The sequence below is a fragment of the Rhinoderma darwinii genome, chromosome 8 (genome assembly GCF_050947455.1).
Source record: "Rhinoderma darwinii isolate aRhiDar2 chromosome 8, aRhiDar2.hap1, whole genome shotgun sequence".
Lineage (NCBI taxonomy): Eukaryota > Metazoa > Chordata > Amphibia > Anura > Rhinodermatidae > Rhinoderma > Rhinoderma darwinii.
Window position 1 is genome coordinate 13262039 of NC_134694.1, and position 15211 is coordinate 13277249.

The window sequence follows — 15211 nt, forward strand, 5'->3', positions numbered from 1 at the left end:
CGCATCAGGAGATAAATGAGGCTCACTAACAATACGACCTTTTACCGTGCCACCCTGACATTGAATAATTTTTAAATTATTTACATTTTAATTCCAATCTCGAAAGAGATGCTGGCAGCATTTTCATCCGGCTTGATGGATTCCCTGGAACACATATGGAGAATGAGTTGGTTCGGCCTGTTAACCGCCCCGGTCCAATTCTTCTTTGTTCTCTCTCCTCTACATAAATAAGTGGCATTAAAATTAATGTGGTACTGGTGACTTCATAAAGAAAATGTCCATTAGTTTGGGGGGGACTTGGCTCTCCCTCTTCCCCCTGGAAAGAATCTAATGTAATGAACCGTTATTTGTTATCATAAACATATCGTTCCTTGACTAATCGGTGTCTGGGCTTTTGCCTTTATTGCCGAAGGTACCCTTAATGTTGTCTCTGCCTGCCGTGCCTTAAAACGTCCAGAAAATATGTTAGGAGATACAATATTAATTGATGAAATAAGTCACCGTCCCAGACCATAAAACAATTCATTATTGGCCCATAACTATCCACTTTTTACAGCAGTGATCCTACCATGCTTAAGAGATATATATATATATATATATATATATATATATATATATATATATATAATTTGCTCACTTGTGATATCCTCTAGATGACCCTAAGATGATATTTTTCATGTGAATGTGTTTTGCAACGGAAAGGATGGATTCTGGTATAAATAAATAGATGCGTACTTAAAGGGGTTCTCCAGGTTTTATACATACATTTAATTGAGAATTAAGATCAAACTAAAAATATTAAAGAAGCACTCCTGCAATTTTTTTTCTTTACACATATGGTGCTAACTCACCAGCAATATTCTAGCAATGTCACTGTAATGACGGGGTAGGGAGACAGTCAGGTGAGCCCTAATCTACCCACCACTCCATCCCTGCCTACTTGCACGACCCGTCCTAGGCGACGGCGTACAACTGGGCGACGGGCCCTACGCTCAATACGTGCACAACAGACAAGGGTACACAGAAGCTAAGGGAAATGGGGCAGTTGCCCACGGCAACACCGTGAGCAACAAGAGTAGAGAACGAGCCGAGTCAAACCAGTAGTTTACGATGTAGCAAACGCAGAGCAGGAGCGTAGTCAGTAAAGCCAGGTTCAATTTGAGGTCAATAGTACTAGCAGGAACAGCAGAGCCAGGAAACAAGACAGAATCACAGGCAAAGGAAGAGCAGGAAATGAAGGTATAAATAGACCGAGGGCGGGAGCTAGCTCCGTCTGGCCAGGCTGTGATAGGTTCTCCCACTCCTCAGCCTCCCAGCTTGAGTGGTAGCAGATCGAGTCACTCTATCAGACCTAGGAGCAGATGCAGACTGATTAACCACGGTCGTCGACACAGAAGCTGTGTCTGGCAAATCCTTTACAATCACTTGTTTCTTCCCAGCTCAGTTCCATCTGTACATTTTGAGCCCTTTCATTATGGGCAGCTGTGTCGTGATCTCAGTCTGACCACCGGGATACACCATGCTCTCATGTGTAGACAGGAGGTCACTCTCCGCTGTGTAGATGACTTCCTGTGAACTACAGGATTACATCATCGCCAATCAAATCCCTCCTGGCAGCTCTGAGACGCCTCCCCTCCCAGCTCCACACTCTTTGTCGCTCTGTATGTCCCTCCATGCATATAGTGCTGCTGAAGAGATTATTTCTGCCCTATCTAAGGGAGCAGGAGTGCAGTGATATAATAGGGGAGTAAATACAACAATTAGCTGCAGTGTTCTAAAACTCTCTATACGATCTGTGACTGCTGTGTGCAGAGTCCAGTGTATTTATATGAGATGCTTCTCACTGTCTCTTGTGGAAAAACTGACATGGAGAAACCAATCACAAGCAGAAGACAGGGAGACAGACTGAAGTTGCATCACATAGGATACACTGAGACTGCAGTGCGAGGATAGAAGTTCTATCACTAATCTAGCACTTTTAATAGGACTCAGAGCAGAGCAAGTGCAGGGTGATGAGACTTCGCCCCCTCTGCCTCTGCAAAGCCAGAAGCATCATGGGAAATGTAGGCTGCATTAGGGTAACCATATCAAATGGGAAGGAGGAACCAAGATGGCAGACAACCCATAAATTACACATCAACTAAAACCGGTATACACAGGAGTCTTTACATTATTCTTTAATAATAGCCTATGCTGTACTATATTGGCAAAGAAATGGCTGAAGTGCGTCTTGAATATGATTTGATTCTATGTTTGTTAGAAGAGGAGTATGCCTTAAGGAGGTTCTCTGGATTCTATAAATAAAGTTGGACATGGGTACTTTATGGAATTTCACTTTTTCATATGTGTTTAGCAAAGATGTAGGCCCCTAGAGCAGATTGTTTGAATTATGGTTAAAGAAATAGTTTTATTTAATCCAGTTGGCCATAGCCAATGTATGTGCCCATAGAGCTATATCTTGGTAGCCACAACAGTTGCTCTAGGCAGGGTATGGAATTACATTCGCCATACAGTGGCATTTAGTGTGTCCCAAGTGCCAGCACAATGCCCCTCTCCTGGCATTAGTTACAGCACCCGACACTGCCACTTGATAAACTTCGCTCCTTCTTGTTCCCTCAGCACTGTAGTCCTCCATTCCCCTCCTATGTTACATGTAAGTTTCCCTTCCATGGCAACTCACATGTAATTTCCTCTTCCTGTGTCCGTGGTCAACAGAGGAGGAAAAACTCCCAGCAGTCGGAAACTGTGGCAGATTACTTCTGCCATGAAGGTGACAGCATCTATGTAGCACCGCTTATCACTGTATAATCAGCACGTTCTGACAACAAAACACATGATCATACTATTATTAAATCCACATTGCGCCATAACCTCCATTGGTTTTCTTTGCAGCCTATTGGGTGCCTATACCTGGTCTCCATCGTGCCAGGCTTGATGTTTGCCACTTAATTTCCCAAAAATCATGGGCAGGGATCAGTTTCCAGTAATCTGTGGACTGTTAAAGTGCCAGTTTAGGGCATGGCAAAACGATAAGCTATCAGTTCCACTTAATCAGTATGCCCCCTTAAGAGAGTTCCTGACATGGAATATGCCCTCCCTAATCTTCTTAGTGGAGGACTCCTGGCGAGCGCCACTTTTTGGGGACAGGAGGAGAATGCATGGGTGACATTTGGTTCCTTGAGAAAAGTAACAGACACGTCTATGTATTAGCCAAAGTTACAACGTTGTGAAAAGTACAGATTGGCGAGATCCAAGATGGGGATTAGTAACAACAGAACAACTAGGTTCAGATGTTGGATGAAATTCACAAATACACTCGTCCATAGTAATAGACATATAAATAATATATAACCAAATTATTCTAGTCAACATGGTAAACACAAAACAGGGATTTCCTTCTCCAGCTGGTGGGTAACTTGATGCATTGTGGACTGTAGATGACACAACAAGAGGAAATTAATGAGTAATGTGTCAAAAACGTAGTTAATCCCTCCAGGCTCACACAATCAATTTCTAGGACAAAACCACACAAGGTGTCCACATCTACTAGGGTTAAGGATTTTCTATAGCAAGTCCTAACAAACAGAGAACACAAATCCCCCTTCTAGACCCACCAAGGTCAACATTTTGGAGTCGGCTCTTCATTTACAAATATCACCATTGTCTCCACTGAAACCTGACCAGCTCCTCAACTAGTCCTGAATGCTTCATGGCTGTGGATAATTTGATTAGTCTTGAACTAAAAAAGGTTCTAAATAAAATTATTTGGAGTTGAAGAATTCTTTAGGCTTCGAGTCATCAAGTTACCATTTTCATCATGAAAAATACTTTGTATTAAAGAGAAAATCTGGCAGGGGAATAGTATACCTTGTATTAGTCCCTCCCTCTACCCTATCTCTGAACCACTGAAAAAATAAAAATAAGGACTGGCTGTCCTCTTCCCCTAAAAAACATAGGATGGGGGGTAGAAGTGCTGGGTTCAGGTAAGCAATTTACATTATCGGCACCCAGGAACAGTAGTAGGCAGAATAGGCAGCTGCCTAGGGTAGCATTGAGGAGTGGGGTCACAATTTACGGCTTTAAAAATGAACCAACGCTCTGCCTGCTGTAGGGCAGGGTATGATGAGCACTTGCTTATTGTGATTTGTTAGAGGAATTGAAGAGTATATATTGTAAAGAAGAACGCTAGTGGTTGAGGGGGGTGGGGACAGGAGACGATTAAATAAATTATTGTCTATCTGACAGTTATCCTGCTCAACTTCAGGAACCAAGGGTGGTGGGGCGCATTCTGAAACCTCTGTAACATAGAAGGTGATTATAGTGACCACCACAAGAGTATGAAGAACCAGTGTTGTCACATCTAGTGGGTGGTGCATAGCAATCGCTGTGCTATTTATTCGACTGCTTGGAGGACTCGTACCAAAAAATAAAAAATCTCCCTATATCTTATTTCCAAATTCATTCATATATAAATGTGATATGGGCAGAACTACCCTGTTATGTAAATATGGCCATAGTCTCTGCTATAAGGAGCTGTGAGTAACAATGACGCATACTCTTCTGCTGCCATTGTCCTGACTGAGACCACCTGTACACGCAACCGGTTTGTACTGCTGGGACTCAAATTTACTTTTACTAGGAGGCTCGTCAATGCCCCGGTCAGCGGCAATGGACTAAATTATGTGTGACAGCTACATCTCTGAAGAGCAGTTAGGATTAATGTAACCATTTAGTACTTAATGAAGCGACAACGTGTAGGACCCCCAGGGGGGATGCAGTGATGCCAGTTATGCCCCCAGGGGGCTTTGTAGAGTTAACATCAGCTGGTGTCTTGAATAATTCTGGGGAGAATTACCATTTGGATACAGAACATCCCATTAGCTGTATATAAACATCCCCGCCTATTATAATGACTCATTCAGAGGATAGAGGGTCTGTTTAGTTTTGTTTTTTTCTTTAACAAAATGTTATGCAGTAAGGCCCTATGCAGTGCTTTTACGAAATAAATAACTAAAAATTAAATATATCTAGAAATTTTTATGTTGGTTTTTTTTTCTATTTTTTTATTTTACAGAATTTATTTTTTTATTTTCATCAGTACGATCCTTGTACATAAGCTGCCATTTTATCGTAGCGCCATATGCATCATAAATTTTGGACGTTTACTGCTAATTTTTATGTAGGCACAATCCATTTTATTCTACGATAATTGATGACGTTTTTGTTGTTGTTTTGTGCATTTAGACTGGACAGAAATTTTTACAATTACCTAGAAACTAGTATTGTTTACTAAATTTACACCACTTTTTTACATTCCCCAGTTGATGGTTTCATCCTGCTGAAGGTTAAATGCCACAACATAAGGCCTAAGCTACATGGCATAGTGATCAGTCACCTGTTTTGGACATACTAAGCAAATTGTTCTCTTTGTAGTCGATTTTGCAGATAGTTTTTGTTATTTTGTCCCCGTTTTGCCTATGCTACATAATAGGAAACACTATGTATTATGGCTCTGCACAATCTCTCGCTGTACAAAGCCATAATACAACCCCCGTAGAAGTCTATGGGGCCCTACTGCATCTCAGAATACCTCCGATTTCACACAGAGGCACATGGATGTTTTTGTTTTGTTTTTGTCAGTACTACGGAATTACAGGGATCCGCGTTCGGCTGTAATAACTCCGGAAAACGACTTTGAACATTTAGACTTCCCATCACGATATAGCGACCGGTACCCTGATTACACTTTTCTCTAAGTGCCGGGCTTGGGGAGAAGTGTCCACTGAGGGTCTTCCCTTTAGCTTCTAACCACCTGGCTCAACTTGATTGACCGGTCTGTCCCTATTTGTGTATAATAGCAAGTGAACTGTAGTTTTGAGAGCACAACCCAGCTGGGTGACCACAGATCAAAAAAGAGCAACAGGTTCTCAACGGCAGCCCAAAACCAATGGTCTAACTATAGGATGTAGCTAGCACCTTTCTATTTATACTCCTGGGAATCAAAATATGATGGTGTTCTTTAGGGATAAGGTAGTGGACCCATTTTTCAGTGGCGCTACCAAGACTTTAATATTAACTCTGCATGTACCCGTCACTTATCTCTCAAAGGACTGTATGTGATTTATTATAGACTTATGGTAAGAAAAAAAATATATATTTATACATCTTTTTCCAAAACCAGGGTGAAAAGTGAGTACTTTGCAGAACGAGACTATAATTTTCCTGATAACTCAGGATATTCCAGGAGAGAGATGACTATGAGTAAAACTGCTTATGGCCCATACTCTAAAGAAGTCCCTAGGGCCCAACAGTGGAGCGTGCCATCCATAAGAGCTTTCATGCTAGGACAGGATTATAAAGTGTTAAGAGTCCCTTGGGGGCCCTAAGTATGTGGCGATAAGATCAAGCTTTCCGTCTTTCCAGGTGGCTTTTGAGCCACCAGAATATCTCAATTAATTTGGTAATCAGTCTTGTATGAGCCCCAGTGGAAAGTAACATATCAGGAGTATATGGGTAATGAGTAGTTTTATAATACAAGCTATTAAATTGTGTTCAAGTGGTGTCTGGGGAGGGTGGATTTTATCTATGATTCTGGATGGATTTAATTAATATCATGGTTTTGTAGTGGGCAGCACAGCCGTGTAAAAGGAGCAAGACTCCCAGGTCACAAAACCATACAAAAATATTCATTATTATTATTTTAATATTATGTTAAATGGAGTTTATCTTTTTATTTTGATATTTTATGTTTGTATTTGGTTATATTCACACACCGTAACATTACCTTAAAATAGTCCCCATCATGCACATGTTATGGACATTGACTCTTCACGACTTCCTCCTTCAAATCTCCTTCCCTTGGGTTTGTGTATTAATTACGTTGTTGCAGTGCCCGCTTTTTAATATGCCAGGGGGAGGCCTGCAAAGCCGACATAACAGGTACCCTGGTGGCTGACCATGAAAACCTACTGAAATAAACATGTACGCTCAGCTTGGTTCACGATGGACTTGGAAAAAATAGCTGTCCAGCTATCACGTTTAGGCCCAGCTTAAAATTGAAAGACCAAGACAGCCACTCCGTTCTCTTTTATAACAGGTTCTTTGACAAGTACGACTTTGAAAATGCCACATTGGCTATGTGGCATTTTTGCCCTGCTGCAGACTGTGAACCCGTATAACACTTAGAACCCAATTCTTTCCATTATTGTTTATTGACACAGGACTATAGATGTGCTTATACTGCGTCCGGCTTTACAAATTAGTTTTTTTTGGGGTCATTTTTTTCAATCTGCACATTTTTCAATTGTTTTATTGTTATATTTTCTTTTTATTTATTTCACATTGTATTTACATTGTCTATACAGTGTTCTGAACTGTAAAAACGTGTACAGGATTTGTGCTGATGACTGTTTGGCATCGATTACTGTATTAAAAAAATGTCATCTTGGCATAGATTTCTTGATTGTATGTGATTTCTTTTTTTATTAAAAAATTTTCAAAACACAGCTATTTTTTTTTTAATGTAATAAAAAAAATAAATAATAATAATTATATAATCTATATATCGCCACGTGTAAACTTTTATATGCTATGTCGTTGCCAAAAAAAATAATGGGTTGTGTACAGGGCTGGCTTTAGAGATGAGGGACGTATGCGGTTGAACAGGCACATTACCTGTCACTACCAAAATGGCACGCCACTGTCCTGGGCACCCAAATCTTGCACCCCTGATTTCACACTTGGTATATTTAGTCAACTGTCAGGCAGAGTTGTTTGTGTACCTCACGGCAATGTTATTTGGGCACTGTATGACTGTATTATTTGGACACCTTATGGTTCCCCTTAAGTGGGTTCCAATAAAAGGTATAGCGCAGGGCACCAACCAAGATAAGGCCACGTGCTACATGCTGTGAGATTAACTATTCTGATCCCCTTCCAGACTCCTGTGGAGATCACCACAATAGGAATTATCTGAAGAGAACGTTTTTTAACACCTCATAATAATTTCAATTAAGAATGTCCAGAATGAATCAAATTGACTTTAAAAATATAACATGGTAATGACCACCTTACAGAGGGGGATTTCACAATTATTGATTATTATTAGGACACATGGTAATGCACCCCACATTCCTAATCCTAGACAAGCATTTCGTTTTAATATCCAAACCAGCTATAGTGTACTTAAAAATGTAATTATTTTCTATTTAAGACATTTATTATACGACGCAGATTTTTTTCCACATGTTCTGAATTCAACACCTGTTTTTCCACTTAAAATTTTTTTAAAACTATGTTGATAAGTAATTACATATAGAGGCCCTGTTTCCTTGATGTTTGTTTTGATATAATAAAACATTTAACAGTTTTAAGAAAAACATTTAATAAAAAAAAAAAAATTAAAAAGGTTCTTTACGGGCTGCAAATTGTATTTTATAAATAGCCATGAAACAATTTCTGCTCAGTAAATTTAGTCAGACAGAATTAGCATTTTTGCTGACAAATTTATTCAATGTCTTGAAATGTTTGATCATTTAAGGAGCAAATAAATATTACACATTGACATACACGTATTCCACAGCATTCAGCGTACCAGGAACAATTTACATACTGAATTTTTTTATTTATTTTTTCCAATAAACCAAATTGCTTTATTTTCTGTATTTAAAGAGCGACATTAAATGATACAACGGAACCAATATAATAAAAATAAGAGTATAAAGTCCATAATAAAAAAAATAATCATTGGATGTTGATTTGGGAATATAATGATTTAGAATAATTTTTTTTTAAGATTGTTTTTTTATTTGGCAACAGATTTTAAGTGCAATTGTATAATGCTTCTATAGTCAGATCCTGTCATATTTTACAATGTATATGTTATATCCATGGCCATCTATACAAGACAGTGCAGTATCTGCATTGACAAAAGGACAGTAATACCATATGAGAAATTTGAAGATTTCCACTGTGTTTTTGCATATTCCACAACTGATAATATTTACGTAATTTTATTAATTTATTTTTTACCCCCTTCTAAAAAATTTAGTCTTCGGCTACAGAGTGTTTTCTCAGTAGGATATAGCTGACAACACGTTTTATAGGAATGCATTCATGTCCGAAGGCGAGAACTCTATTTTTAGGTTGGCTTAGAGCAGAGACGTAACTTGAAGCTATTGGGCATCAATGCAAAATTTGTAACAGGGCCCTCCCACCTGCCATGTACCATTTCTAATACTGGCATCTCATGTGGTAGAATGGCCTTTGGACACACTCAAGCATCAGAACTGAGGTGCGATTGCTACCTCTGCACCCCATATAGCTTGCTTCTGGCCTTGAGGATCCTTGCCACCTAGGTCCATTGCACCAGTGGTGGGGTATCCTGTATATATGGCATAGGGGTGTTAGTACATTAACACTGGATTCTGCTGAAGTTGTCACATAGACTTCCAGTAGAAGCCACAGACATTAGTATGGGAGCCTGATCTTTTTGGTGGGATTCCCATGCAATCTAATGTCTACTAGGCTGTGACGTTCTTCTAGGTATGTTGGATTTTGTATTGTCCAATTCTATTGTTTCCTAAATAATTGGTGGCCGAAATGTCTGAATGTCTCATCTCAACCCCACATTCAGCTTGGTTTCTTTTAATGGGATAATTGATCATCTTAAATATTAGCAGAGGTCCATGGCCAGCATTACAGCGAGAGCCCATAAAAATGCAAGAAATGTATATATAAAAAAAACAATAAAAAACACATTCTCCAGTGGCCATTATCAGGTGGGTGAAGCAAATTTGATAAAAATGACTTGCTTTTTAAATTCAACGGCAAATAAGTACAGTCAAGCCAAATTAGACAGAGCAGCCGCCTCTTTCTTTGTTTTGGGTGTTGAAAAGTCTCTAGAAATACATATAAATAAGACAAAAAGTGGGTATTCCGATAGAGTGCAGAAGATGGTGTAGTAGATGATTGGTACCATATAGCACAAGGATAAAGGTGCAGAAGAAAGTCACTGAGATTTGTAATGGATACATAGAAGTCTCTCTTAGTCCAATATGTATACCTTATTATGACAACACAAATTGGACAATGAAGTCCTCAATGAATATGTCCAATGTTCTTCAAAATCCTTGCAGTCAAAGTTATTCATCTATAGATTCCCAGCCAGGCTTAACGATTGCATTATGCTCTACTTTTCATCTCTTTCCAGTGTAAAGTTTTAACCCCCAAGCTTAACTGACAAATGGGAGCTTGGATCAGGCCTCATGTCAAAACTGAGCATGGTCAACTTCATCTAACCAAGAAGCAGGACTGGTGGGAAAATCTGGGTATCCACCACTACTGCCAGTAGAGAGATCAGAACTTGGTCCATTAGCTCCTAATACTCTCATGGAAGGTGGCACTCCTTGCCCACCTTGAGCCATTATACTCAATCCAGCATCTGGGAATCCCAAGCTTGAAATCAACGGCTGGTGGCCTGGCATTGGCTGTAATGATGCTGGAGACTGAGGTATTCCATAGGGGCTGTTGGATCTTAGGTCATGATATTGGTCTGCAGCTGGGATGCCACCATGTTCCAATGAGAAGGGACCATTGCTTCCAGCCTGTCTACCCAAAACTGGAGACGTTTCATTTAAACTGTTATAAATCCCATTGGAATGGTTCATTTCTGAGATGGTGGGCTCATCTGAAATGACAAAAATACAACAGAATATCAAGAGCATGTTTAATATTTTAGCTCAGTGTGACTGGCGATTGTAAGGATATATATTGAGGATATTTTATAATAGCATCAACAGTAAAAATATGAGCTGGGAATCAGAGTTCGAGGATGACCCAAGACCCATGGTACTTAACGCTAACCCACTACCTTACCATTGTATGATCAGAAATATCTACATTTCTTCAACTCCCAAAGACATGTCTACAGGGGGGTGAAGAGGTAGCAATCACACCCAGGTGATTGTGCCTGAGGGTGCCCCCCACATAAGAAACAATAATGATAACTGGCACATGGTGTGTGGGTGGCCCTATTACAGATCTTGCATTGGTGCCAGGAGCTTTACGCTACGGCTTTGCCAAACTCTCACTTGATTGAGCAACATAAGCTTTTCTTATATATTTGGATATGGCTACCACAGCTGGTGGACTATATTGACTATTACCTATCTATGCTTCAACAAGTTATTTTATTTTTTTCTACCTGTAAAAGGTACTTACCTGTAAAAGAAACTTCTGCGTCGCTGTCCGGACCTTCTTCCTGAATACTATCCTTATCAGATTTAGAATTTCCTCTCGACCGTTTCATGTTTCTGAAATACTGCCCCCATCTTTGTCTCCCAGCATCCTTTTTTAACCTTTTCTCTTTCGCTCTTCTATTTTGGAACCAGACCTTTCAATAAAGTAGAAGTTGTTGTTGTTGTTGTTGTTGTTGTTATTATTATTAAAAGCAAGTCGTATTATTATTAATATATATACTATAATTAAAATATATAAATATTAAAGTAATAAAATACAAAATAAATGAATTGGCAAAATATTAAAATAGACCGAAATTAATTATATCAAACAGGTGTTTTAAGCTCAGTATTATATTTCTCTTTTTATTGTCATTTATAGCTTTTGGCCTGTGCATTGAATCTGAGTTATATTGATTATATCGTTGTGTCATGCAGTCTCATATAATTTAATCTGATTAAAGGATAACAAATTGATAGAAATGGAAAATGTTTACCGATAAAATTTTACTAACTGTCCCATCAAATTATTATGACATGATTAAAATATTATCATTCAAGTATAGAATGACTATATATATATATATGCACAGTTAATATATTACCAATGTAACTTCATAATAACATTCAATAGTCTATTTTTTTAAATATAAAAATAAAATGAAAATAAAGGAAAAATTAATAATTTTACAAAAAAAAAATATTCTGAAATTTCTGCTTACTATAACTATCATTCTAGTTAAATTTAAATTTAAAGAAAAAGAAAAAAAATATGACTAATGTAATTTTAGGTTTGACTATTAGAAGTAGAATGATTAGAAATGTGATATAAATAATTGCACCCCTGCAGAAATATGTGGATAGTGCCCCCCCCCCCTATAATTAATATACATTTTCCTATTAACATGCAGGTCGTTCCTTACCTGCACCACTCTCATATCCAGGCCTGTCTCAGATGACAGCTGTTCTCTGACGTGTCTGGCAGGTTTTGGGGAGTTGTTATAGGCATTTTTCAGCGTCTCCAGCTGCTTCGCAGTAATGGTCGTCCTTGGCCTTTTGGCTGTTGATTCTGCTTCTGAAATAATATTTGGGGGGGGGGGGGTTTAGTCAGTAATAATCAGTCTCATGTTTGTAATCTTAAAGTGAAATACATAATAAGTTTTATCAATTAAGAATCTATTTTATGTTTATCCGACAAACCATGCCTTAAAATTGAATTGCAGTGCTTGGGTTGTTTTAGTTTTTTTTTTTTATGTAAAAATACTAGTAAAATAGGCCATGTTATCATGAATCTTGCTTACTTTTATTTTAATATGCTAAATAAATTGCTAAATGTGGATTTTTTTTTATTGTTTGTTTCTAAATCCACCCCAACTTATATAAGGCCTTATTCACACGAACGTGTCCGTTTCACACGCGTAAAAAAATGCAGTGTTTTTCTTGCATTGCAGTTCTGTGACATCCGTGTACGGTGCGTGTCTGCGTTTTTTATGCGCGTTTGTCATCCATATGTCTTGCGTTTTTTACGTCCGAAAAAATAAACGTCTCATAATTTCTTTAGCAACTGTTGCGTAAATCACGCACAGCACACGTATGACCGTGTTCTGTCCGTGATTTTCACGCACCCATTGATTTCAATGGGTGCGTGATGCGCAAAAAACGCACAAGTATAGGACATGCAGTGAGTTTCAAGCAGCGGAACACGCTACGTGAAAAACACTGTCTGAATGGCCCCATTGAATTGCATAGGTCCGTGTGACGTCCGTTATTTTAACACGCGTAACACGGACGTGAAATAGGCTCGTGTGAATAAGGCTTAAATAAACAATTAAACATGCTATATATATATATATATATATATATATATATATCGGTATATTAATAAATCATGGGATTAGATATTATAAATAGGTCTGTTTTGATGATATAAAATATAGGTTTTTTTTAACACCTCCAACTGTTACATTTGTTTTTTTTTAAAGCAATAAAATTAAAAAATATACATTTGGTATAGATTAATTATTATATTTAATTCAATTACTCAATTTACTATTATGAGTCTCTTTTTTCCTTCTAATTACAGAACTGTGTGTGTGTGTGTGTGTGTGTGTGTGTGTGTGTGTGTGTGTGTGTGTGTGTGTGTGTGTGTGTGTGTGTGTGTGTGTGTGTGTGTGTGTGTGTGTGTGTGTGTGTGTGTGCGCGTGTGCGTATTCTAATATAATATAAATTTTTTATTTATATATTTACCAAGATTTGTTAAGTGTTGTAAAGTTGCACCACATTTCTCTTTTAATAATTATTAATGAATATATATAATGGCAGTCATTTAAGTGGAACGCCAATAGAAAGCAATTGCTGGGGATAGCTGAGGTGCTATATAGCAATAAACATAATAAGATCTAGATCTAGTGATAGATTAGATAGACATTTTGTAACAGACACATGGAACTCCAAACAAAACATTTTTCAAAATTGTATTTGAGTTTTTTTAGAGTCTAAGAAAAAAAAAACAAAGAATGGCTTTTATTATATTACGAGAAACAAACTCCTATTGTAATGCAAGTGTAAACTTAGCCGAACGTGTATATTGTTGGCATCCTAAAAGAAATGCCATAAAATAACTATCTGCTATTGTTCCCTGTTATCAGTCATTTCAAACTGGGCAGAGATTGACTATAGTGCAAGACCATGGGAGGGCATTGCAGCTTGTGGGGCGCACAAGGACCTACCTCTCTGTTTTGCTGTTTCATAGTCGGCCTTGCAGACCAGCCTGCTGTCCTCCATTAGGTAGAACTCATCACCGGTGGCTAGCTGCCTTTTACACACAATACAGGAAAAGCAATGCAGGTGGTATACATATTCTTGGGCGCGCCTCACCACCTGGGTGGGTGGAATTCCTTGTTGGCAAGCTGCACATTTTGTCCCAAACCTCCTAAAGGGAAAATAGAAGTATAGTGTAATGATACAGTATAATAGGTTTAATCCTATGTAGAGATGTCACAATAATGTGAAGACACCAGTAATGTAGGACAGTTTTTGTTCTGGCATGTACATAGAGGAGCTGGAGTCACAACGAAAGAAATTGTAATTGGGGTCCCCTTTACAGAAGCGGATTAATGCTAATCCCCCCCCCCCCCATTTAAACAAATTAAAAAAAAGTTCCAACCCTTCCTATCCCTTTTATGTGAGAAGGGGTTTGGGGCCCTCATTCAGTATTCCACCACTTGTCGATTGTGATGTTCTCCATATTTTATGGAGAGGGGTGACTCTGTGATTGTTCTCACCTCCACTATAGGAAGGGGGGATAGGAGCAACATGAGGTGGGGCCCCTACTCTACTAAGAGTCCCACTCTTACTACCCATAGCAAGAGTCAGACTTGAATTGTCTGGCCACTAACGGTGATAGGCTCCTTACTAACCACCAGCGTTACATTACACATGAGACCATGTTGACGTAATGTCATTGAGCAGCATTTATCTTTTTCTTTAAAGAGTACCTGTCGTCTCTCCTGACATGTCTGGTTTAGTAAATACTTGTATTCCCTGTGATATCACAATTTAGGAGCTTATTTTCTTCAAACTCTTTGTTGTGCCGTTCCTCTGTTATTCCTCCTAGAAATTAATAAATCCATTAACATTTAGGTGTTCCCAGTTGGGGGTGTCCCTACACAGACTGACACTGTGAAATTAGTGCTACCAGAGTGAATGTGTAGGGACACGCCCCCTATGACAAGGGGAATGGTAACACCCAGTTAGCAATTTTTTTCATAAGATCCTTAAAGGAATAACGAAGGAACGGCACAACGCAGAGTGTTTTACATTTTTTATTTCATAGGGAATACAAGTATTTACTAAAAAAAACAAAAAACATGTCAGGAGGGGTGACTGGCCCTTTTTAATGTACCTGCCTTATTGACTATGGACCCCTTCAGGCCATGTGCTCTTGGGTGAATGTTTAGTCCATCATGGTTTTC

At 38.6% G+C, this 15211-nt stretch overlaps 1 protein-coding gene across 1 annotated transcript in view; it reads right to left on the reverse strand.

Moving 5' to 3' along the window:
• Positions 1–10141: 10141 nt before the first annotated feature.
• The window catches only part of LHX3 (LIM homeobox 3), a 10796-nt gene continuing 5726 nt past the window's right edge, over positions 10142–15211 (reverse strand). Inside the window, exons 3-6 of the mRNA XM_075834175.1 lie at positions 13967–14169; positions 12161–12312; positions 11221–11392; positions 10142–10687 (exon numbers count right to left, since the gene is read on the reverse strand). Of these exons, the coding sequence (XP_075690290.1) occupies positions 10269–10687; positions 11221–11392; positions 12161–12312; positions 13967–14169 (946 nt within the window). The 3' untranslated portion in view covers positions 10142–10268. The remainder of the gene's footprint in view (positions 10688–11220; positions 11393–12160; positions 12313–13966; positions 14170–15211) is intronic.